We start from the raw sequence: 26,203 nt of genomic DNA on the forward strand, positions 1-26,203 counted from the left end.
GCTTGGGGAATATAGCCAGACGTTTTTGACACGGAAGCACATACAGCACAAGCTTTCCATTTGAAAACCCAAAGGGCAAACGTGTTAAAATAATCCGTTAAAAACGAGTATTTCTCTCAGGTTTCCATAAATAAACGTCTGAAAACTGAAAAATCGTCACAGCTGTGATTATTTTCTCAGCGTGGGGATTCAGTGGATATGAATTAACCTAAGGTTACATCAGTTGTTCACTTTTCTTTGCAAGCACATCAATTATGGATCAAGGTAATAATCTATTATTGTTTTAATGTGAAATAATATGCTGGCACGTGATGACGTTATCTACACGTAACATTCTGTCATTATGGTTATTTTTAGCCATTAACCACCGAAACACAAAGTAATCATAAAATGTCCTATTTTATCATTTTAATATATAATTAAAATTACAGAAAGATTCTGAAAACATCTTACATTGTCTTCTTGAGTAGGTCCCACATTAATATATGAAACATAAAAAATGTATTCTCAAGTTATAAACATTTTAGCCAACCTGGTTAAATATAACCTTACACAAACATGAAAATGTTTTCAAATATGCACATTAGTTATCGGACAATAACTATCATTATTTGTATTATTAAAAAGTATCACACAATATCTAATAATGTATTTTGGTGGAAACTATGCAATACAGCGTGAAGATATTTATCATGCCTGAAAAAAGCAATCCCTCTCCTCATTCAACTCCCGTTTCAGAGTCATGGCTGAGCTGTGAGAAGACTGCTGTGCTTCAGGGAGGATTCTTACTGGCAAATCAGATATGCCAACCTGAGCCACTGCTGTCTCTGAAAAAAGAGGACTGGGATCGGATTGGATGTCCGATTGTCAATGCAATCAAAGAGATATGTGAACAATCACTCAAAGACACCAAAGACAGAGTCCACTGGAGAAAGAGGATTCTCTGTATTGTGTGGAGCAAAATCTTAGAAGTGAGGAACAAGGAGGACATTGATTTCAGATGGAAGGAAGACCCATTGTTTGCTGTACAGAGCAGCCTTCCCGATATTAACCATACTGTGCTGTTTGAGCTGGTGAAGTCAATGAGCTTTTCTACGATCTATGTGGAGCTGCTGTTGTGCTTTCAGCCAGCGGAACGGTGTGAAGAGCTAAAGCTGCTGGTTGATCATGTGACAAGCAGCAGCACAGAAGCAGATGTGAAGCTACTGTTGGAGGTGTGGTGGGAACTTCTGAAGGGCAAGAGAGGATGCCTTGATGCCTTAGACCAGCTCTTTACAACTCAGTGTTCACGCTCCATGATGCCCACGACTGAGCCATCACCCCTGGCATCAAAAAGATTCAAACCTGATCCAGAATCTACATGTGTGGTGCATGTACTGTTTGAAGGGCTGAGGAAAATAAAAGAGCATTTGACCTCCTCCGAGTTGTGTTATTTTGCCCTCTCTAATTGCCTGGACACATTGTATACCAACTACCTTTTAGGTAACGCTACTGATCTGCCCATAGAAATTAAACTCCAAAACATCTCTCACACAGTGAGCCTTAAAAAGAGAAATGAAGTGCTGGATGGTTTTAACCTGATTGAGATCTTACGTGAGGCTCAGAGAGATCTTGCTGCCACTCTCAATCCTGCTGAGACCAAGCCATGTGGAATGACATTCATCCAGGCCATGCAGGTCACACTCGAAATGATATGCTCCTGGGAGGTTATGGGGCTTCTGAAGATGCCCAGCGATGCCCCAAGTGTCTTGGCGATCCGTCTGAAAGATAGTCTGGATAGAGTTCTGGCGTCTTTGGAGCAACCATCACATGCAAAAGACCTGGTTGGAAATGGACAGACTTTGAATAATTTAAGAGTAACTCTGAAAGGCTTAACGGCATCTTTATCCTTCACTGTCCCTGAAAGTTCTGCAGCAGAAGTAGCAGATATGTCCATCACCATCTTAGACCATCGTCTTGAGGGGTTTGAAGGTCTTCCTGGACTGTTTGCATCCAAACTTAGTCAGAATTTCAGTAAGACAGATTGGATTCAGTGTTTGGAGAGAAATGGGAGTTTGTTTCAAACCAAAGAGCTTTTGATGACATTGATCTCCACACTCACAGCTAAATGTCAAAGTGACGATGATGTTCAGCACTGCAAAAAGCTCAAGGATATTATTGTAAACCTATTTTCCCACTTGTCGTTACCCGACAAAAATGCCACGCTATCAGAAATGCTCTCCATCTCCAGAAAAGGTCTTCACGGATTTCTTCCCAGTTCTGTAACCGTAGGTTTCTCAGAGGAGCTCAATCTGGCCTTCAACAGCATCATTCAAAGTGGTGCGAACAGCAGCCTTGATGCAGCAGTCTCTGCTGTGGCCCGAGTGGCTTTCCAGAATCCTGAAGCCACTTTGCGGCGATGCTGCCACATGGCTGTTGTCAACCTTGGAGCTCACACTCTGATAGCCGAAATTCTCCAGCAGCTCTCAGGTCTCATGTCTTCACCAGGAGTTCAGAAAGACAGTCTGCTGTGTAGGTGCCTGCAGGACACTGTGTTTAGCAAGCTATCCTCACTTCAAGAGGAGAACCAGTTTCTGGAATTCTTGACCGAGATGATGAAGTGCAACATAACTGGAAGCACAGAAGAAAAGCTAAGTTTCCTTCCTCCAGAAGAAGTCTTGCATGCGTTTGTCCAGCCGTACCTTCTCCCAACATCTTCCACCTCAAGCAACTTAGAGTTCTGTCTCAGACTTCTTCAGTGCACCCTGAGACAGGAGACCAAGAGTGACTCAGTGCATTGGATCATGAGCTGCTCTCCATTCCCTCTTTTATATTGTCTGGCTCAGCTCTTGAATGAGTGCAGTAGATGCTGGGACCAGCCGGTAGAGAGCGAGAAGCGCATCTCCATGGAGTCCAAAGAGCTGCTGTTGTCTGTACTGCACACACTGGGGATAATAGTTGGAAAGGAAGTGGCCCGTGCAACTGATGCTTGGTCCAGAGCTCTCTTTTGGCTCTACAGCAAAGTGGAGGAACTTGATTGGACTGTGCGTTTTCACCTGAAGGATGTGTGGGGAAATCATTTCAAGTATGAAGTTCCAAACTCTCTGTTGTCAGTTTGTGATCTTCCTGAGCAGGAGTGGTCCGGACTGGACTTGCCTCAGTATGGACAAGGTACTGGACTTGTAGCATGGTTGGAATGCTTTGCTCTGTCAGACCGTGTTCATGAGGCAATGCTCGAAACTCTCTCCCTAAACTTGCTGAAACCAGATGAAGTCAACATGTTCGGCAAGGGCCTGTTAGTTGCAGCATGTCAGATTCTCCCGTGGTGCACATCTGGGGAATGGGAAAGACTTTTGAAAGTGTTACAAGAACTTTTACAGTCAGAGAAGCTATATGTGCCATACTCTTTAGAATACGTTGATTTCCTTCCATTACTCGATCTGCGTTCTTTTGCTGGCGAGTTGCGCCTATCAGTGTTTCTTCTGCGAATCTTCCAGCTGCTCTGCAGTCCGAGCTGTTCTGATTGGCTTCCACCTCAAGGCTGGGTGCATACAGGACGGCTTTATGCCAATGCGATGAGGGGCATTATCAGCTCAGTCACTGAGAAGATTCCCACTATGCCATCCCCTAAAACCTCTGGAGCTTGCAGTCAGGAAGTTCTGTTTGTGTTGACCCAGCTCTTCTGCCATGTGCTCCATGTGCAGGTGATGATACCTGGCCAGCCGGAGGCACTGTTCCTGTGTGCCCTGGAGATTTTGACCAACTATGAAGCCGTGCTCTCGGCATATCCCGACAGCTGCACTGCCATGCAGGGACTCAACACGCGTCACTTCTTCACTACAATCACAGACAATTTGAATAGTGCAGACATGAAAGCTGTTCTACACCAGAAGATAGCTCAGTTATGAGAGTACACCAGGAACTCAACACAATTAATGATGAGTGCTACATCCTGAGTTTGAATTTGTTTATTTGGTTTGTCACAAAAGAAAGTTAAATAAATAATTGTGCATGGTAGTTGTTGTGTGTAACACTTCTTTAAAATAACGATTTTAACAATACATTTTGTTTTAAAGCAGCTTTACAGAAAATGGTTGTTTCGATACAATTGGGAGGTATTACCATCCAAAGCTATTTATCAAAGCAATGTCCAGATGGCAGTAATGTACAGCTTTAATACGATTCTTGTTAAGTGGTTTCTTAACATCATGTATTTAATGAAGCAGAGGCAACAAACCTGCTGCAAATAGAATTTAAGCTTGCACTGATTACAATATAAGGCTAGTGTTATATGCAAATATATGCACCAGTGGTCTGACAGTAACGCAATTTCAGTTATCTGTGTGTATGTGCTGTACATGTGGAAGAATTGACAATACATCAGACTTGACTTGACTTACAATATAAGGATAATATTTGACAGTTCTGCATGCCAAAACTTAAAAATAAGGTTTAGTTTGTTAATAGGCCAATCACTTGATCCCAATAATGAGACATTTTTACAGCATTTATTAAGCTAGGTTCATTTAAATTTTTAAATTTAACTACTGTTAATTCGTGTTTGTTTATAATACATAATTTATATAATTGGCACAACAACAAAACATTTTATGTAGAGATTAACAGTAAACTGGGTTTATAAATGCTCAAAGTATTGCTTCTTGCTAGTTCATGATAATTAGTGTTAACACATTGATTTGTCAAAAAAAAAAAAAAAAGCTCATACATCAAACACTGACAACTGAATTAAATTTGTATAATGACAACAACAACAAAAAAAGTGTATATACTTTTTATGGTCACATCTTTAGGTCTGACCCATCCTCATGAACAGCTCATGCAACCCTTTAAAGATCACAAAAATATAGAATTTCAGACATGTGTTTTATTTTAAAAGAAAAACTAACTTTCATCACATCACTCTTAAAGTTTCAATAAAATCTTAAAATTGGCCATGTGCCATATACCCAAAACCCTGCCCTACAAAGAAATGTTAACAAACCCAAACAAGCAAAATGATGAACAGGCAGGGAGTGTTTGATTTTATTTTGGCTGCTTACAATGCCTACAACTTTCAAAAAGACAGGCTTGGTTTCTCAAGACATATTTCTATTATTGCTAATACATATTGCTGACATGTTTCATATTGCTATCTGTCAGGTAGTGGGGCGATTTATGCAAAGTATTACAAAGACAAATTACTTTGAGCAACTTTAATGATAGGTTTGTATGATTGCACAGCGGTTTTCACAGAACTTTAGGGTTATCGGGGGTTTCTCTGAATGTAATAAGCATGACTTCCACCTTCCTCATCACCAAATGCAAAAACTATTGTGAAGACAAAATGTGTGTGCGTGTGTGTGGTAAAAATCACATAATATTACACAATCTGTGCAGCTTAATTCAGTTCAAATAAAAGTTTTTTTTTTTTTTTTTTGAAAAAAGTGAATAATATAAAATACAAATTTTACTACAACACAAGATAACCCCAAGATACCTTTTGAAGTATTTGTTTTTTTCATAAATCAGTAAATCACATGATTAAAGTAAAAAAATATAATTAACGTTATTACACCTGCAATGTATGCAGTGAGTGCAACATATACTGTGTGCAAGTACGAATATCGTTTCAGAAAAAATCATATGTGCAAAAAAAAAAAAAAAAAAAAAATTTGGGATCAGAACGATTTTTTAAATGTTTATTAAAGGAGTTTCTTATGCTCATCAAGGCTGCATTTATTTGGTCAAAATGTAGGAATTTTTAATGTTGTGAAATATTATTATGATGTAAAATAACGTTTTTCTATTTTAATATACATTTTAATAAATTAGAATCTAATTTATTCCTGTGATGAAAAGCTGTATTTTTAGCATCATTACTCCACTTTTTCAGTGTCCAAAATAATTCAGAAATAATTATAATATGCTGATTCAGTGATAGAAACTGTTGTGCTGCTTAATATTTTTTTGAAACCTGTGATACTTTTTTCTCCCGCGAAGTCACTCAGGCTCGTGCACGTGCAGAATGACGAATGCGCCAATCGTGTCCGAATGTCGCGTGCAGTGGAAAGGCTTCAAAATTTGCAGATTTTGTTCACATACGCATGACGCGCTGCATGAACGGTTATATTCGAAAAGGCAAAATAGGGTCAATTTAAAGGTACACAGACCTGGGTGGAGGCTGTAACAGGTCACGTGGGTTCCTTGTATCCTCTTTGCGAGCTCATGTGTGAAGAGCACGTTACAGATTGCTGTGTGAATATATCCGAAAGACACTCCCAAAAGACTATCCGACTCCAAACTCCTTATGAGTGCGAAGAGTGTCAAAGTCAAGGTAACCATAATCATGCAAATATGAAGATACGGTGACGATGCGGCTTGGTGGTGCACACTTTCAATCGGTACAGGTTAACTTTAGTCAGGAGGAAGTGACCAAGGTGATTAACGGTCACCGTGATTTTGCCAAATAAGACATGTTCCTAGATCAACATTATTGTCCAATAAAATAGATTTAACCCAATCCCTATCCCTACTCTTAAACCTAACCCTACCCATAATTTATTCCCAAAATCAGTGGGAAATTATATATGATGAACATGGGTGTAGAAGAACCTAACTCCGTTGTAAGCCTAAAACAGATACTTTCTGAGAAGTCTCAAATCCAATTGGTTGATTGGAATGTTGTTCTTGGTGTAATCACGCTCGAGAATTACGCCTATTCTGTGTTCACAAGCTGAAAGAAATTCATACATTTTCGGAACAAGTCGGAAGATACCTCGTAATTACGGTAATTACAACCTGAATGCGTGAAGGCAGCAAAATGCTGCCGTGGAGTGCTATACCTATTGTCATAAGAAAACATCTTCGATTCCCTTAAATTAGTCACTGTTCCACAAACAGTAAAAGAGTCAAGTAAACACGTGCATTTACTCTCAGCTATTTCATATATAAATAAATAAAAATATTACATAAAAAAACAAGCGTTTATCCATGTTAATTTATGTAATCACTCAACAAAGGGATAAAAGCTACCACAAAAATGAAAATCTGTCAATTCTTTCACTCCCACTTCAATCCTTAAAGGCTTACTTTCTAGGGTGGAACACAAAAGATATTAAAAACAAAACAAAAAAATGGCAGTTTTGGCAAAAAAAAAAGTCATACAGATTTCAAACAACATGAAGATGAAAGTCTCAATTTCTTTTCTAGTTGAATTATAAACAAACACCACGAAATGGTCTGTTATTTAAAAATCTTTATATATTTACAATGTAAATGACATACATGTCAAGACTTTTTTTTTTTCTTCTTCTGACAAAATGACACTTCAGTCACATGTACATGACCAAAAGGGACAATTTTAGTTGAACAACTAGCTTTATACACAAATGAACTTCACAACTAAGGCTGTAGAGGCTCTAACACTACAAAGAAATGGACAGTTCCAGAAGAAACCAGAACGCTCAATGATTCTGCTAATAAATCCTACAAAGGTATTTGCACATGTACGCATTTCTGCATGTAGTTACCTATTGTGCAAAAAACTGCAGAAAAAGAACAATCCATTTTTATAACAAAATAAAATATTTTGGAGTAAATATACTGTTCAAAGGAGTACATAAAAATCCTTGCACTGACAAAGTATACAGGGTGTGGTGTCGACAAGTGAGGTTTAGGGAAAAATCGAACGGCTGCTTCTCAGTCAAAAGGTTTTGCATAAAAAAACATGATAGAAATGTAATGTGCAAACACGGTCCATAAAACCGAGCCCCCAAAATACCTCCATACAAATGAATGAATTAACCATTTTATCAAAGTTCCTCAATTCCTAACTGCATTCAACTGTACTTTCAAAGGAGAGGAGGGGTTATGATACAGACTTGGACTGTAGCACTGGCATTTGGTGGAGTTTGGGAGTCTGTATGTCAACCGCTTCAGTCTCTTCTTGGCTAATGCTGGTGGACATCTGCTCTTTTTTGGGTTGGTTAGCAAACTCTGTGATGCTGAACAGGAACTGCATGCAGCCCACTTTGATGCAGCTGCTGTGGTGGAGCAATGCAGTGCCCTCCCAGCCGGCTCCGCTGCCCCCAATAAGGCTGGAGCTGCTGGCTTTACAGTTGCAGGGTGATTTGGGTCCTCCTTGTGCCTGGCTGCTCATCACACCACCTGCGGGCATCAGCACCGTCTCCGCACACATCTCAACAAGCGGTATCCTTGACTTGTTACCTCCTGTGGATTTACCAAACCAGATATAATGCATTACTACAATTTGCGTCATGCATTACAAAAACAAAATATGGGCGGTACTCACTGATGCTGTTTTGTACTTTGGATGCCAGCCCGCTGGGTGAAGTGATGTTTGGTTTGTCGGAGAAGTCACATGAGTAAAGCACGTTATCTACAGTCGTCCCATGCTCACTGTAGTTCAGAAGCTCATAATGCTTCGTGTTCTAAAAGAGATTAAATTACATTTAGAAGCTTTGATCTCCCTTGATGTGTTAAATCTGGACAATTAAATCAAAATGAGCTTCCCAAGAGCCTTTAATGAAGCGTAATAATTATGGATAACACTCACTTCATCATAAAAGATGCAGGCATGTTTCCCAGAAACGTAATTGCAATGACCGTAGTTTGTAAGGCACACATCCATTTCAGCACCTGAAACAAAGCAAAAATCTCTTTGAATCTGATTCAAAACAATGCAAACGGAATGTTGTAGCAAACCCTACCTGTTCCTATGTACAGAGTCCTATAGCACATGTTGATAGCTGCCCCTTTTCCTGTTAAAGGACACAGTACTGCTCGAGCTTGTACGTCCCTTTTTTGTGCTGCAAAAAGCAAAGGCTTGCTATATTGTGACTGGAGGGGCAACAGCACAGCCTCAATGTGATGTGATGGGTGAGTTTTGTTACCGTCTGCGAGGGGGGAAGGTTTTGAGAGAGAGGCAGTGACGGCTGGAGGAATCCCACATTTGTTTGAGGGTTGAAGTGATTTGGGAGACAGAAGCTGTTGGATCCTCTGCCAAGCCAGGAGTCTGATAAACTCCTCATCCAGCTCATTCATGTCCACTTCTACAGCACAGAGAGAATCCCATTGCTCACAACCAATGCAAGATTATCATTTCTACTGGACAATGAATGGTTTCATTTAAAAATCATGTCTGGCTGAAGTGCGTCTCTTACCTGCATCGCCTTGAACCACATTCTTAATGTAGCTGTATAAACTGCCTATAGAGGACGGGAGCACCGAGCCTTTCCCAGCAGGCATTACTTCTGCGCTTACTTTGTTCTCTGGAAAAACAAGACATAAATATTACATTTTGTTGACCGAAAAACCAACTGAAACTCAAATTTAATTTCAGAAATAAATCCTATTTTATAATATAAAATAGAAAAGTAACCTTTTTAATTATTATTTTTTATAAATTACTTGTTTTGGATTAAATATATGCAGCATCAGTGAGCATAAGAGACTTGTCAATTCCTGTGCAATATATATTAAAATAGTTATTACCAATTTGTCTGTGGGGAAACAAAGATGATTGTGATTTTTAACCTTAGATCACAGCTGAAGGAAGATTAAGTGTGATGTAGAATCAAATACCTTTAGTTTGAGATGACAAGCTGCTGTTCAGAACTGAAGAGTTCCCTACAGCCGAGCTGTGATGATGGGCAGGCGAGTCCGAAGCAAGGCTGGTAGATGAAGGAGTATCTCTCTGCATACAGGAGCTGAGGGGACTGCTGCTCTCAATCTTTACATCTACATGGTTGAGCAGGGCTGGCTCTGAGAGTGCTGGAGTTTGTAGTCTAGAGGGGCTGCTGGGCCTGACACATACTACTGGCCCATTCACTCCCATGCCCTTCTCCGCTGGACTGTCAGCATCACCCTGACAAGATCTTTCTCTGCTGCTTTCAGACTGTTCAGCTGCAGCACAGGGCAGCACAGGGGCCCCCTGGGGGCCAACTTGTGTACCTCTAGGCTGGAAGCAATCAGAATTCTGAGAGCTGAGGTCCTGCATCTCTGTAGACTCCTGCATCTTCAGGTCTGACATGTCAGTCTGCTCCGAGTCCCGGAGGGAGGATGACATCTGCTTAGCAGATAAATGTTTCATAATACTACACTGAAGTGCAATGACATGATGAAGCCACTGTGAAAAAACAAACAAAAACACTGAATGATACAAAATACTTTTGCACTCATTTACAGCAGTTTAATTTGTTATACAATCACTTCCTACAGTGCATTTACCTCCTCTTGCTCCCCTTCACTGGGTAAATGTTGAGAAGAACATTCTTGTTCCGCAAAACCGTTTGTGACTAGCTGTCCATTGCGAAGACCCACTTGATCCACCAGCAAAGGGGGATTCTGGTAGTGACTTTTGATGGCATTGGGGACCTACAAACATATCCAAGTAACAAAAATTCAAAGCTGCTGTGTTTGCAAAGTTATTTTTTCCCAATAATCTGAACACTGGATAAGGTTTTTTTTTTTTTTACAGAAAAATCACAGAGTAATCTTAAACCAAATGAAAAACAAATGAAAAATGTAAATAATAATGTTGCTCAATAAGTCTCCACCTTCAATGTCTTTTTCTTGATGTGGCGAACACCTCTGCGGTTGGGGTGATGTTGGCGGTGAACCCAGCGCAGGAAGTCCACTTTGACTGCATGTTGGGACAATCGGTCCTGGAACTGATCGAACAGCTGGCAACGTGTGCTGAGGGTCACGTTATTTTGGTTTAGCTAGAATGGAAATAAGAAACTTTTTTATTTTACAGTCCACAATATCATGAGAGTGTAACAGAAGCAAAATCAATCAGAAGACAAAATGAGCTTGTTGAATTATTACTAAAGTGGCATATATCAAACAAACTCAATAGAGAGAGACAACTCTTATTACTAATGTCACAATAATAACATGTTTGGTGTTAAACATCCCTAACATGAACAAGTGATCAGAGACAAGACACTTACCACCAGGTGCTCTGCGTGGTTGGGACACATCCATCTCCCAGTGGGCATGGCAGTGAGGGGGGGGTCCAGGCAGTCCATGTGGAACAGGAGCGCACAATAATCACACTGGATCAGAGGAGCCACCCTGCAGCTCCTATGGAGCCAGAAGAGAGAGGAAACTGATACACTGTGCAACAATATTATTTATATACTATTATAGACAGTTTATATATATATATATATATATATATATATATATATATATATAATCATAGCTTTTTCAGTATAGGTGTGCATAATTTCCCCATGTATCATCAATTTATATTTACCACAGACCAAACACTATTTTTAAAATTCCATAGGAAAAATTTTCTCTGCATATATACTCTTTATAAGCCAATAATTGACATGATGCTGTCAGTGTCTAATGTTTCTGGACTCTTACTTGCCACAGGTAAAACACACTTTCACTGGCAGAGGGACCAGCCCGCTGGGATCCAGCTCATGTTGTGGCCTCTTCACATTCTTGCCTATTGCCTCCTCTTTCCTTCTGCGCTTACTGCTGCCTGTAGATACACACACACACAGTTTAACTATAACAAAAAAACACAAAGCACACTTTAACCACGGCAGAGTTGGCGAGCCTCACCTGGCAGTGAAGTGGTGCACGTAAGCTCACTGGGCAGCTGAAACTGCGTGGGGTTTCTCTCCATGGCTGCAGCGATCAGCAGCTGAAAAGGTTTCTTCAGGTGAGGTGTGGCGCTCTCAGACTCAGAGCCCTGCACTTCCTCTTCGACGTCCATCAGGTCCTCATCCATGTCATTATGTTCTGACGGTGTAGGCGTGTCGGTGGACGCGTTTGAAGTGGGCGTACCTGGACGGCTGCTCGTGCGCCGCTCGAGAAGACGGACCTGTGCGACGGCGAGTCTCAGGCCTCCTGATGCGGCAGAGGGCAGCCCGTCCAGACGCAGCTCCAGCTCCGCTGCAGGGGAGGAGGACCGCTTGGACAGCTGCCGCTCCAATGCCCCATTCACCTGCTCTGCCTTCTGCTCACGCTTCTAAAAAAAACCCCCCAGAAAATTACACACAGCTCTGTTCCCAAAACTAACCGTTTAACATGCTGATAAGATATTTTAATAAGCATTATTAAAGTATCTCTTACTCTAATAACAAAAAAATAATAGCACACACGTTGACTGAATACATTATTTACAAATGTTATTGATTTTTTAGACACTGAATGACAAGCAAGTTTTTTTTTATTCAACTTTTTTTTGTGCTTAAAGCAATGCATTTTGGGGTTGTATCCTTTGTGGAATAGGCATGTATCTTGTTTCTTTTCAGGAAATTAAAAGGAATAGTTCACCAAAATTAAGCATTTATTCTTTAATTTCGTTATACATTCTGACAATTGTCATTTTTGTGTGCACTACCCCTTTATATTTGAATAGATAAACATTAGACAGCTTAAAGGGTTAGTTGACCCAAAAATGAAAATCAGGCTGCGTTTTACTCACCCCCAAGGCATCCTAGGTGTATGACTTTCTTCTTTCAGATGAATCCAGTCGGAGTTATATTAAAATTTTCCTTTAATCTTTCAAGCTCTATCATTGCAGTCAGCGGGGGTTGGATTCCTTCAGTCCAAATTTTTTTGTTTATAAAAAGCGCCCTTCCATAAAATAAAAAGTGCATCACACGGCTCCGGGAAGTGAACAAAGGCCTCCTGTAGCAACTCCAAGCGTTTTTTTGCACAAGCTAGATTAAAGTGATTATTACATTTTAAAAATTGATATTTTTTTTTTTTTTTACAAAAACACATCGATTCACTTCAGGAGGATTTTGTTCACCACCCGGAGCCATGTGAGACACTTTTTTTTTTTAATGGAAGGGTCACTTTTTATTTCACTTTTTTTGGACTGAAGCACTGCAACACCTGCTGACTGCAATGATAGAGTTTGAAAGATCTAAGACCATTTTTTTTATAACTCCCATTGGATTAGTCTAAAAGAAGAAAGTCATATACACCTAGGATGCCTTGAGGGTAAATGAAACGCAGCCTAATTTTAATTTTCCAAAAGTTGATTTTGGAAATTTTAATTTACATTTTTAAAGTTTCCAAATACAAAACAGCAATGGCAAATACCGTACTTCACCAACCTTTTTGCGCACACTGCAGCGATGACACATCCAGTCACCAGGGGGCAGCATCTCTCTGCTCAAAGGTGGATTACTGTGAAGAATCAAGTGTTTATTACTTTAAAAAATACAGCAATGCTTTTTACACATTTTACATTTAAATTCTCAGCAGAAATAAAGATTTTTGCATACAGTTAAAGCTTACAGGTTTTATTCATGTGCTAGATGCAAAGAAAACCACAACGCTGCAATCAACGTCTAGGTCTCACCAAAGTTAAAACAGACTGAACCACAAGGATGCTTTGCAATCTTTTGTTGCAACATTACTGATATTCTACAAAAATGTAAATCTTTTTTTATTTTCTTCATCTTTGCCATGCACGCAGGCATTATAGTCCAGCTTTATATTACATTAGCAAAGAGAAAGGCTGGATCAATTTTACATGAAGCACATCCGAACAAATCTCCCCTCAGGACAGGAGAGTTGTTGAATAACAATACATTTACTTTCCTTTAGTGATAAGCATAGGACTATAGCAGAGTTTGCATTCAACAGCAATCAAATTAGACAGGAGTGATTCCATCCAAACAAAGCCTTTATGATAAAACTATTAAGACACTGCTGTGGCTTCAGAATGAGAGTTAACTACACAGAAACATCCTGTAAAGATTTTTTTTCTTAGGTGCATTTATATTTTACACTGCATAGGCTGTCAGTTTTGAGTAGTAAAGTGAATAAAAAACTTTTTAAATGCCCATTTCTATGCATGCTTTTGTTGGATGAGGAAGTGGTGATGTGCACAAAAATAAAATGCACCTTTAGCAATCATAAAAATTTACATTGATTATGTGTGCTAAGTTTTTTAGTGTTAAGTTTCTACATGGGACAACTGTCAAACTGACTGTAGTTTCTGTGACCGTACAAAATTATATGAAAACCCTGATAATAAGAAATGCTTCTTGAGCAACAAATCAGCATATTAGAGTGATTTCTGAAGAATATTTTGACTCTGAAGACTGGAGTCACTGCTGCTGACATTTCAGCTTTACCAAAGTAATACATTGCATTCTAAAATATATTACAATAACATATCACAATTTTACTGATTTGATCTTATTCCTGACAAAATAAGTGCAGTCTTGGCGAGCATTAGAAACATTTCAAAAACTTTTGTATGATAATGCATGTCATTAAAATATTTTGTTACAATTCGCTAACTGCAAGTTCATAAATACATTTGCTATGAAATAATGCATGTGGTACGAACCAACTTAATGTTTCCAAGACTTCCACATATCACACTCTTAATGCTCATCAACCAACAAGAAAATGTAAGCCTGTAGCCTTTAGAAATCAGCAGCATAAGCAGACTTAAGTACACCCACACATGAGAACGCATTGCAAACATACCAGCACTGCAGGTGAAAAGCAGCGGGACAGTGATCACAGCAGAGCAGGTCTCCTCCCTCCCGGCAGCTATCGCAGGTGTCATGGTTCGTGGCTCGGCCCCCTCTTCTGGTCTCTCTCTCTGGTTTGCGTCTCTTCTCTCCATCCTCGGAGCGTGGAGGTGCGAGCAGCTGTTGAATTTGCTGGAACAGATTGGCAAATATATTTTAAGCACGCATGTAGTCGCACCAAGATCTCCTGACAGACATCAATGGAGAGTTGCTTCACACATTCAACTGGTGTTTCTAACCCTATCCTTGCACATTTGGGATATTATACTAATCTGAGACACACACACAATGCAGACTCTGGATTGAAATTAAGGGTGACATTAGAGAGACCCCAAATCGTACAGTCCAGGGGAGCCTTAAGGACCACTGCATTCAACTATAAGGTCATTAAACCTTTTTACATGTCAAATCAGATCTATCTGAATACACACACACACACACACATATATATATGTATATGTATATATATATATATATATATAGACATTTTGCCTTCGTTTATACTTTCCAGACAGGCAACTTCTGCACCAGGCCAGCGTAAACTCACCAAGGCAAATGTCCACAAACGACAAATTTAGATTCTGCAGTTTGCTCTTATTATGACTCATTTAATCATTAATACAGGCATATCTAACTCACACAAGACAGTGATTCGAGGCACAGCTGAAGGGCAGACAGGCTTACCTCCATTAGGCCCCCAGACGTGTCCAAATCGTACAGAATCTTCGGGGTCTCCATTTTGTCCCACATTCACACTGCTAAAATATAGCATGAACACACAACACGACAGCAGCTCTCGCGTTCTCCAAACCCAGGCGGGTTTACCTGCTGTCTTTAAGCCGGTCTGGAAATATTAAACGGGCCGATAACCGAACAAGATAACGTTAGCGGATTGGCTGCTCGAGGTTCGGCCAGCTAGCAGCTATCAACAAACAAAAGCACAGATCTCGCCAGATGTCCGAGATCTGAAGAATCGCTCAAACTCTCGTTTAAGTGCAAATATAGTTCCTATTTTGAATGCGAGTTGCTGTCTGGTGCGGTATTGAAGGGTTCCTGAGGGATGTAAAGGCCTAGCTCGCTAGCCTAGCAGCATCCTCTGCTTCAGCAGCAGCCGCCTGCAAAGATGCGTGTAGAAATCCACAGCTGTCTGTCCCCATCGCATACTGACAAAAAAAAGCACTCGTTGTCGCAAATTAAGTCTGCTGGATTGGTTGTCGGCGGTTAGGTCCTCATGTGCAGAAAAACTCGTGGATGGCGCTCAGATGACAGCAGTGAAGAGCAAAGGTGTTGTTATGAAAAGCCATAGCTAGTAGCTATGCTAACTGGCTGGCGTTACCCTCCTCTGACTCGACTCCAGCGGGCTTGGAATGAATTCTGCGCATGCGTACTGAGACGCAGTGGTGAACGGCTCCCCCTAGCGTTAGTCTGAAAGAACAACATAAACTCTCCAAGCCTGCAGGCCACGTTTTCTCTAAAGCACAGCGAAAAAGATTAGCCTTTCCAAAAGGAAACTGTTTGTGAAGAACAAATAATAACAGCACAGTCTGATGGAATATCATTTTTAATTGAAGATATGCTATGACAGTGTTGTGGTAAATAATTACAGTACAGTGCAACAAAGTAGAAATATATCATTTTGGACAATGATAATCCTAAACAACCAAGTCCCTTGGAACTTTTAGGCTAAATTCCTTCCTTTCTGAATCCCTCAAAAATAAATACATAAAAAAATAAAAAATAAACTCAAACTACACTGCTATAGGCTACTTAATGTTGCAGCACTTGTCTTATTAAGTAACTGCTCATGCTGTATTCCTCATTGATAAGTTGCTTTGGATAATTTAATATGAATGTAACGTCTGTAACTATACCAGAGTTATGGATGTTGCTCTGACTTCCAATAAATGTTGTTTCTTAGGTTCCCAAACTCGGTTGTTTAGTTGGAGACAGTGAAACATTGAAACATACACTCAAGATGCAAGTCTGTCATGTGACCAACTGTGATGTTTTTGGCAGCTTTTGCTAGTTACATTGAAATGACAATATTTCAGTCAATACAGACAACATTCATATGGGGACCAAGCACATAATTGTTTTAGATGATCCATTTAATTGATATTAACAGACAGACTGTGAAATGATAAACAAAGATCTATTCTATAATAGATAAACCCCATATATATACATACATTTAAGCCATATCTAATACAAATTTTATGTACATTCTTAGATATTTATATATGAAGAGTGCCTGCTGATAGAGTACAGTCAGTTGTTATTTTGTTCCATACAAAAACATACAAAAATAAACGGAAACCAAAAAATAGAGCCAATTGATCAGTGAAGGAGGGATGATTTACAAGAACTTTCTGTACATAGATTTTTACTTCTGGCAAAATCAATCGAAGCTGAATTTAAAACAGATAGAGACTACTTCCCCAGCAGTCTTTTCTTTGACTGTACAAACAGGCAAGCCATAAGTAAGGTTAACGTAAAGGCTTGAGTCCACCCCAATGAAACAGGGACCCACTTCACATTACTGGATACAAGGTGTTCCAGTTTTCATGCAAAATACTACACTTCATGAAACTAGATCTTATTTGAAGGTTTATAATCACAGCTGTTGTAATAACACAATTCATTTTCATTTTGTGGGAAATTAAAATAATAATAATAAAAAAACGTAAACCATGCATAGGTTTAATTGTACAATGGTTGCTGAGTTTAACATAATTGTTTTAAAGAACATTTATTTTTCCTGTATGAAGGTGTTCAGGTGGAAAATGTTATGATTATATTTGGGACTAGTTCATTCGTATAAGAACTCCAGATATAATAACAGTTTGGAGTCAAGTCAGAAAATAATAATAATAATAATATATTTATTCAGAAAAGATGCATTAAACAGCTCAAAAGTAAAATCTATTGCAAATAAATGCTGTTCTTTTGAACATTCTATTTATCAAAAAATCATGAAAAACTATTATCAAGCTTTCCACAATATATGAGCAGCATACTGTTTTTAGCATTGATAATAATAAGAAAGAAAGTTTCTTGAGTATCTGATCAGCACATTAGAATGATTTCTAAAGGATCATGTGACACTGAAAACTGGAGTAATGGATGCTGAAAATTCAGCTTTACCATCACAGGAATAAATTAAATGTTCTATTCAACCTTAATCTATTCAAATGGAAAACACAATAATATTTTTACAATATCCTCATTTTTAATGTATTTTTTTCTTCCAAAAAAAATCTTCTTTTAAAAACATGAAAAAAAAACCCCTCCAAACTTTTAAATGGTAGTTTATGTCATTGCTATGGAAACCCATTTCTGCCTTATTCTGCCAACTAACAGGTAATTGTAACTTTATTTGTATTTTGTTCAATTACTTTATATGTGAATTTATATCATTTCACAAGTGCAACTATTTCCTGTGCTTGTGATTTATTTAAATCTCACAATGTAACTTTACATGTGAATTTCTTGGAGAGGGGGAAAAATGGGGTTGTGAGTACAAAAGTGCGACACTTAAAAATAAATAAATGAAAAAAATCTGTTTAGCGAGACATCAATCACCTAAATAACATGGACTCCCCTATTATCAGTCTTTTTTTATTATTATTATTCCTTAATTTGGCTCAATTACGGGTAAAAACTGTACAAGCAATTCTGCTAGGCCATGGGTATTGAAGCTCTACAAAAATAATATCATGTTGTCCACACACTTCGCTTGCGGAAGTCCTCAGAAGCAAGGTGATATTTACAGCAGATGAGAAAAGATGAGAAGGTAGGTGAGATTAAGAGCAGAGTTGGCGACACAAGATGTGAGAGGAACTGAGAGATCTTCCACAAGGCAGAGAAAGGCTTGCGGTCCTCCATGCTAAAACCAGCTTAAATGGAGACTTCGTATTCTCTCGTATCCTGCAGAACAAACAAACAAAAACATGTCAGATATAATCCATTTAACATATGCATATATACATAATTTCATTTTGTGAGGGGTAGCAAAACCAATGCTAGCTGCAAACACAATATGAAATAGAGATGCTAAAGATGGAGACACCCTACACCAGTGGTTCAAACCTTCTCAGCCTTGTCCATGTGATGCTATTCCATTGATCAACTCTCCTTACAGGCTCTTTCTTTACAACAGAATCCTAGAGAGTACCTCTGGTGGCTGCTTTGAATCATAGGTCTCTGTACAAATCAAAAATACCATGCAACTTAAGCATGAAAAAAACCCGTAAAAATAATAATCAGCAATGGAAACATAATGGAAGTCTGCAGGAAAAAACTATCAGGCTACTTTGCTGGGAAAACTATGCATGATTTATGAAGTGATACTGTGATGTTTTCACAAATAAAAACAATGCAGATTTTTAAATGAGCATTTAAAAGCCTTCTGACGTTTATGAAAAATAAATAGCATGATAAATCAATAATGCATATGAAAACAAACCTTTATAATCCAGAAATTAAATGTCCAAAATGTAAAATTGATCGGCTATGCCTTTTGTAATCGCAGTCTTTGGGAAACCCAGACTTTGTCTTTCTTCACACCCGAGAGAGATGCTTGTGTTTGCATCATCTTCACATACTGCTAGTACACCACTTCAGGGCATTAGTGCATGAAGAAGCGGCACACATACATGCACAAACACATACAGCACACAGACACTCATCTGTCCAGCCACACACACTTAACGTACAGTCAAAGCAGACTTTGCCCTAGGGGCCAGAAACTGTTATCGAACGGTTTAGTATATGCAGGGAGTGAGCTGCTGGGACTGTGTTATGACTGCCACACCACAGAGAGAGAGAGAGAGAGAGAGAGAGAGAGAGAGATCTGGAGGGAGACTAGCACAGCACATAAGAGGTGCGAATAACCTGCAGTCTGTAGTGCATGCTAGACACAGGAGGCTGGGGGAAAAGAGCATGTATTATTGTAAAAGTATTGACTTTCAAAATCTCACCTCATTGTTCTTCAGGGATGCAGATAGTGAGAGAGAAAAGCAAGTGCCAATGTAAGTGATTGAGCAAGTTCAATTATGTAAAAAAAGAAAATTCTGAATTAAAGTGATAGTTCACCTAAAAAAAAATATTATTCACTCTCATGTCGTTCCAAACATGTATGACTTTATTTTTCCCATCCCAGATGGCAGAAATTTGGTATAAGATTTTTTTCTATTCTATTATGCTCACAAAGACTGCATTTATTTATTAAGAATAGAGTATAAACATTAACACTGTGAAATATTATTGCAATTACAACTGTGTTTTATTTGTTCTGTTTGAATGCCGCTTTGGTACTAAAGAAGCTTTCCTAATTCTCTAAAGCTCTCAGAAAGCTCCGGGATTTCATCAAAAATATCTAAATTTGTGTTCTTAAGATGAACAACGATCTTATGGGTTGGGAGCAACATGAGGGCGAATAATTAATGACAGAATTTTCATTTTTGGGTGAACTATCCCTTTAGTAATATTTTTGAAAAGACTGGGATACATTTTTTGCAGGATTCTTTGAAGAATAGTAAGTTTAAAAGAACATCAATTATGAGAAATAGAAGTCTGTTACAACAATTTAAAAGTCTTTATGGTCACTTTTGATCAATTTAATGCATCCTTGCTGAAAAAAAGCATTAAGTTCTTAAAAAAATATCTTACTGAACCCCAATTTTTGAATGGTATTGTAGCTAAAAACAAATGAGACTGCACTTTTCTCTCTTTTGTCACTATTGAACAGTATATTGCCATATAGACTAGTTTTATGATGCCCTTTATGATACCTTATGATACTTTTAGAGTATTTTATTTTTAATTAAACAGCAATGGTCACCTTCCATTTGCGAGATTGAGCTAAATGTCTTCCTTTTGTGCTCCACAAAAGAAAGAAAAGTCACACATGGGTTCGAAGAGATATGAAAGTATGTAAATGATGACGGAATTTTAATCTGAACGTGAAATACCTTTTTCATTATGAATGAATGTGAATATATTGAACAATGAGAGCAGGTGAAGCAGAGGTGGCTGGTGATATGCTAATAGACTACGCAATAATAAGGTTAAATGTGTCACATCCTCTGGTGTTCTGGCCCAGTGATAAAACTGTGTGATCTCTAATGATGAAATGATGAGGGCGTGGCTCCATGCGTCACTTCATTTCAACTCCAGAATGGCACTTTACAGCTAATTAGATAACAGAAATGAACCCACAATATGGCAACGCAGACGGCGTGCAAAGTGCAGATGTGCACCTGTAAGACTGAACACATGAGTACTTCTCTGTCCTGCCATGAAATATCACCACAAATGGATACGATGGGTGGGAAAAGGTTTCTATTACAAGTGAGGAGGTGGTTGCGGATGAATGTAGCCTGTTGGTGAGCACATGCTTTACTTACTGCAGTCTCGTAGATGGGGTTTTCAAAAGCTGACTCTCCTCTGATTTGATCGTATTGTGGTGATGTGGACATGGAAAGACGTAGAGACTTGCCTTGCACTCTGAGAATAAAACGTATGACAACAATTAATTTGACTTGCAATGGTCTAACCCACAGGAGAGGCATTTGAACAAAACTGTAATCAGAAATGAACTGTGTCACATACAATATATAAAAATTCAACCAATGGAATCTGCAAGCAATTTATATTTTACTTCTTCGCACAAATAACGTCATTTAACTATAAAAGCGGTAATTTCGTGAAATATTACTACTCTTTTCTATTTTAATATATTTATTTTATTAAATTGTAATTTATTTCTGTAATGGCAAAGCTGAATTTTCAGCATCTTTACTCCAGTCTTCAGTCTCACATGATCCTTCAGAAATCATTCTTATATGCAGATTTGCTGCACAAGAAACATTTCTTCTAACTTTTTTGTGCAATCGGATCAATAAAACAAATGGATGCAAAGAAAGATTGAAAAAAAAATCTAAAATAGATATTCTTGGTAATTAAAATGTATATTTATTTAAAAACAAAACAAACAAAAGAAGCTTACCTTGAAAAGTAGAAATATATCGACATGATGATAATTACGATTACGGCCACTGGGATAAAAATGGAAACAGCCACACTTGCTCCCTCCATACTGAAATCTGCACTGGCCACTGATTTGGCACAAAGTATAGCAAATACATAAAATAAGTTAGGCTGTATACCTATGAAGACAAATTCCTGTGCATTTCTAAGATGTTCTTACCATCCAGTCTGCGTTCATCTATGTACTCCAGTGTTACCGCTGGGAAAAAAGCGAGAGCTTTTAACAAATGAGAAAATGTTGCTTGTCATACCAATTATTCAAAACAAACACTCCCTACCCTGAAGAGAAACAACATATCAATAAATAAACATCCACTGCAAACAGGAAAGAGACCTTATGTGAATGATATAGTATGCAGATCACACATCAGGAACACTGCAAAACACACAGACTACCTTTGCACAGCGGGGGTGGATGGCTCCATTTGGAAGGATGCCCGGGGACACAGCGGAGAACAGGCTCACCCTGGAGCTCATACCCACTCATGCAGGAGAAGCGCACAGTTTCTCCAGCCTGATACACATGCTTCTCCGAGCTCTGAATGGTATAGGGAGGAGTGCCGGGGTTCCTACATGGCTCATACGAATCAGCTGTATAACACAGATATACACACATCCATAAATATGGATTAGGTAATTGCATACTAATTACTTCTGAAAAATAAAAATGAAAGCAATACAAAGCAAAACAAAAGAAAAAAGAAGATTAGTTAGTTCTAAACTACTACTTTCTTTAAGCAGAATGAGACATTGTAAAACAAAACAAAACTAAGCAAAACAAAGAAAACAAACAAACAAATAAATAAAATAAAAAATATTTTTTTGTTGTTAGTTCTACACGACTACTTCTTTAAATAGAATGAGGCCCGGAAAACAAAACAAAATATAACAAAAACCAACCCCCCAAAAAAAAACAAAAAAAAAACTAATACAGATTAGCTAGTTTATAATTTACTTTAAATAAAGAAAGAAAAAAACACAAATAATTTTTTTTACATATATTAAAACAAAATATTGATTTGTTGGTTATAGCTATCACTTTTTACACACATTCAGACATATGGATTAGATAATTCTATACTAACTACTACTAAAAAATAGAACAAAACAAAACAAATGAAAAAGAAAAGAAAAGAAATACAGATTAGTTAAATATAAACTACTACTTTCTTTAAAAATCCCCTCAACATAATTGTAAAGCACTTTGGGTATAGAGCAATACACATTAAAAGGGCCACATAAATGCCTCGTTTATTCATTGAGTCACTGCAAACAAAACAAAATAAAACAAAAACCACCCAAGCAACCAAAAAACAAAGCAAAAAAAAAAAACAAAAAAACAAAAAAAAAAAAACAACTAATACTGATTAGTTGGTTTAAAACTATTTCCTTTAAGTAGAACGTATTTATAAAATATTACTTTTGTAAACAGAATAAAACACTGAAAAAAATAAATAAATAAACAACTAAGTGCAAAACAAACATGGATTAGTTAATTATATACTACTACTTTTGTGAATAAAATGAAACCTTGTGGACAAAAGAAACCCAAACTATTGTTTCAGAGCTTATATTCTAAACTATACTGCATAGGATTGATTACAAGTTTAAATCACAAATCATTTTATACAGTTAACATCCATAAGTGTGTATCTGTAGGTGTACATCTGAGATTATTTGTGAATAAAATCATGTTCTCACGAATGCATTTGGGCAGTTTCTCGCTCCATTTGGGACCGGTGGAGTCACGGTGGTAGCAGGAGAGCAGGCTGTTTCCGGACAGCGAGTAGCCTTTGTTACAGATGTACTGGACAGTAGAGCCCACGATGAGACGCGGGCCTGACATCACCCTGCGACTGTGCTCCACCGTGCCTGGGTCTGGGCATGACAGGACTGGCAACAAAATACCAACAGGTCACAGATGTCATTGTTTATATTAAAACAATACTGCAGCTTTCTTTAGTTGAGTTTGGAGTTGGGTATATTCAGTACTGTATATCATAGATCTATGATATATGACTATGTATATCAATAATGAATATTTTAATAATTTTGTAATGTAAGCATAATAATAAAATATGCAAATACTTTAATATAGCACTGTATATATTATGAGTGGCAATTAAAATATGACATTATATATTGCAACACTATAATATTGTAGTTCTTATTTTCACCTGAGGGTGTCACCAATGACTTACATACAAATATTTGTTCGGCAAACAATGGTTTTGGATCAGAATTGTTAACCATTTTGCTTTCTATGCGGTTTTTACATCTTTTACATATCAGCTTTTTACATTACTATTATGCATTTAAATATCAATATAAAATAAATTTTATCAGTATATGCTTTCTGGTTTCTCTGTTCTCCACAATTCACATCATACTTGTGGTTCCATAAAATCAGGTGCCAGGGGCCACCGCTCGTCTCATCCAGAAAGTATGAGACATGAAGAACATGTGACTTTGATCTCAGGGCAGTGTACGGACACACAGTGCAGTATAATAAAAAGATTACTTCGCTCCTGCCTGCCCAGCTGCAAACCCAATTCTCTCCTCAGCAGTAGAGGGACAGGAAAAGGGGCCGGGAGAGGCGAGTGAGTTAATGATGTTTGCGTGGCGGGTGAGAAGCTTTGAACCAGATAACGGTCCCTGCTGCTTTTGGCCTGCTGTTGCTGCTACTGTTTTTGTCAGGGACAGCGGCAGAACCTGGACCCTGGGGCCATTCGGTCTCCTGTCTGCTGATACTTGAAACAAGGAATATCTGCAGACATCCTGGGAGCCTGCAGTATTACGCACTCATACAGAGCGAGTCTGAGCAACACAATAGCCAGGCGACGAGATTTAATTTCAAGCGCTGGAGTGACTTTGGCTAGTCGTGGAGCTGCCCTGATCTGAAATTTGTTGATGAAACACTCCATGCATCAGCGGGACGCCATCGTGGTCTCACCAAGGGGTGGCGAGCGAAATAAAAATTCTTGCAAAATCACAAAAATCACTTAAGGTGAGAGCAATGAGAGGAAGATGCACCAAGACTGTGGAGCGAAAAAACACCTACTTTATCCGTGAAGTCGCCCTCGAAAGAAAAGTGAGTGATTACCCACAAAGCCCTCGTTCACTCTTTGCCTGTCCTTGAATGGGACCGAGTTGCAGAGGTGAACAGGCACTTGTGAAATTCCCCCCCTCAAATTGAATTCAAAAGCTCATCTAGTTTCGGAGCACAGGATTGCTCTTGATCAATAGGCAGTGTGTGTTGGTTTGGAAGTGGGGTGAAAATAGATTTTAAAGAGAGTGGTTATCATCGTGTGTGTGTGTTTTCACCTCTTTCACAGCTGGGCAAGTCTCCGCTCCAGGTCAGGTCCCACTGACACATGAGCATTTCTGTGCCCACCACCTCAAAGCCTGGGTAACACTGATAGGTCACCACCGTGCCGTGTACCAGGTCAGGGTGAGATGTGGTCTTCCAGCCGTTGGAGATCTCTGGAAGCTCTGGACAGGTGTCGTTACGGGGAACCTCTGCAAAGAGGAACATTTCATCACTCTGTGGTTGGTCTTTCATGATTTAATCTTGCTGCATTAACAATTTTTTTTTTATGTCTTCTAAAATACCTCAGGAGAAATTTAATCAACTAAGACAATGAATGTTTGCACAACAGATTATTTGGCTTGGTTGGGAAAAGTATTTGATAATATGACAATCCTTCACTTTTGATTGTAAACTTTGGCATTATAGTTTTTAGATATATTTTTAGTTTCTTCATTTTAAAATTAAACCATTTTGACATCATTTATTCACCCCAAGTTTTGTGTGTATATATAATTATTTTTTTATTTTTGGTAGAAGAAAGCAAGTCTGGTTTGGAACAATTTGATGAATAAATGTTGATAGTGGTCTTAACATTGCACTTATAGTTGCTAACAAGCCAAAGTTTGCAATCAAAATTCAGAGATTATCACGTGGTCTCAACTGTTTCTCATTAAATTCTCCCAAACCAAAGGAAATTAAGCCGATTTCAGATTTAATCTGGCTGCTTTCTGGCTGCTTTCAAGACGGAGACATCTGTGAGACATCTTTCATGCCATTTAATCTTATAATTTATGAAAGATATCAATTGTTAGCACACTCAAAAATCTCACTACTTCTATATGGATAAACACTTGAGACACCTGTGAGTTCTCACTTGTTATTTTCTTTCCTGTAAAGTAAGACTCAATTAGTTTGATTAGGAGAGCTAAAGTGAGGGAAAGAGAGACAGAATGTTCAATAATGCTTGCAAACAATTTCTTTGTTTCTCACCGTGTCCCTGAACAAACCACAGGTGTTGTGTTTAATGACTGATAAATCAAATGCTAGGAATCAGCTTGGCTGTGATTAAAAATTTGAATAGAGCAGCACAAGACAGCTGGCAGGCATTTTGCTGATGTCCATTCTTAGCGTGGCAGAGCTGGGGAGGGCAAGGCACCCAGCAAATGCAGCTAATGAGTACAAACATGCACTGTAATTGTTAGCGCCTCTGCAAGGCCAAATCCCTGCACATGCAGGAGCTGCTGGTGGAATCTTCCCTCTGTGCTGCATGAAGGAAATGGAAAAACAGTCCATTTCAGTCCGCTCTATGAATCATCTG

General features: G+C 38.5%; 3 protein-coding genes across 6 annotated transcripts in view; 1 reads left to right on the plus strand and 2 right to left on the minus strand.

Annotated features, from left to right (window-relative positions):
* The first annotated feature begins 27 nt into the window (after nt 1-27).
* gemin4 (gem (nuclear organelle) associated protein 4) lies at nt 28-3,996 on the plus strand. Its single transcript, XM_026282254.1, has 2 exons — nt 28-264; nt 739-3,996. Exons 1-2 carry the CDS (start codon nt 255-257, stop codon nt 3,885-3,887), a joined length of 3,159 nt encoding a protein of 1,052 aa, XP_026138039.1. The 5' UTR covers nt 28-254; the 3' UTR covers nt 3,888-3,996.
* A 3,223-nt stretch (nt 3,997-7,219) lies between these two features.
* On the minus strand, nt 7,220-15,933 carry phf12b (PHD finger protein 12b). 2 transcript variants are annotated; one of them, XM_026282256.1, is made up of 15 exons: nt 15,210-15,932; nt 14,479-14,657; nt 13,089-13,161; nt 11,581-11,989; nt 11,377-11,497; nt 10,953-11,085; nt 10,557-10,721; nt 10,228-10,374; nt 9,583-10,126; nt 9,162-9,269; nt 8,892-9,050; nt 8,709-8,807; nt 8,555-8,637; nt 8,291-8,429; nt 7,220-8,208 (listed from the first exon to the last, which is right to left on the minus strand). In XM_026282256.1, the coding sequence occupies exons 1-15, from the start codon at nt 15,273-15,275 to the stop codon at nt 7,847-7,849; spliced, it is 2,787 nt and encodes a 928-aa protein (XP_026138041.1). In that variant the 5' UTR covers nt 15,276-15,932; the 3' UTR covers nt 7,220-7,846. The 2 variants fall into 2 exon arrangements, with proteins under 2 accessions (XP_026138041.1, XP_026138040.1); XM_026282255.1 differs by having other exon boundaries at nt 8,709-9,050; nt 15,210-15,933.
* A 1,852-nt stretch (nt 15,934-17,785) lies between these two features.
* sez6b (seizure related 6 homolog b) overlaps nt 17,786-26,203 on the minus strand; it is a 175,177-nt gene continuing 166,759 nt past the window's right edge. For 2 of the 3 annotated variants that reach the window (XM_026282257.1, XM_026282258.1), the window contains exons 11-19: nt 24,900-25,094; nt 23,277-23,468; nt 21,972-22,166; nt 21,736-21,774; nt 21,535-21,643; nt 20,933-21,032; nt 19,505-19,513; nt 18,615-18,728; nt 17,786-18,452 (exon numbers count right to left, since the gene is read on the minus strand). In XM_026282257.1, coding sequence (XP_026138042.1) covers nt 18,651-18,728; nt 19,505-19,513; nt 20,933-21,032; nt 21,535-21,643; nt 21,736-21,774; nt 21,972-22,166; nt 23,277-23,468; nt 24,900-25,094 — 917 coding nt within the window. In that variant the 3' untranslated portion in view covers nt 17,786-18,452; nt 18,615-18,650. The remainder of the gene's footprint in view (nt 18,453-18,614; nt 18,729-19,504; nt 19,514-20,932; nt 21,033-21,534; nt 21,644-21,735; nt 21,775-21,971; nt 22,167-23,276; nt 23,469-24,899; nt 25,095-26,203) is intronic. The other variant, XM_026282259.1, reaches the window with a different exon arrangement.

This window comes from Carassius auratus, chromosome 15, assembly GCF_003368295.1.
Source record: "Carassius auratus strain Wakin chromosome 15, ASM336829v1, whole genome shotgun sequence".
NCBI lineage: Eukaryota > Metazoa > Chordata > Actinopteri > Cypriniformes > Cyprinidae > Carassius > Carassius auratus.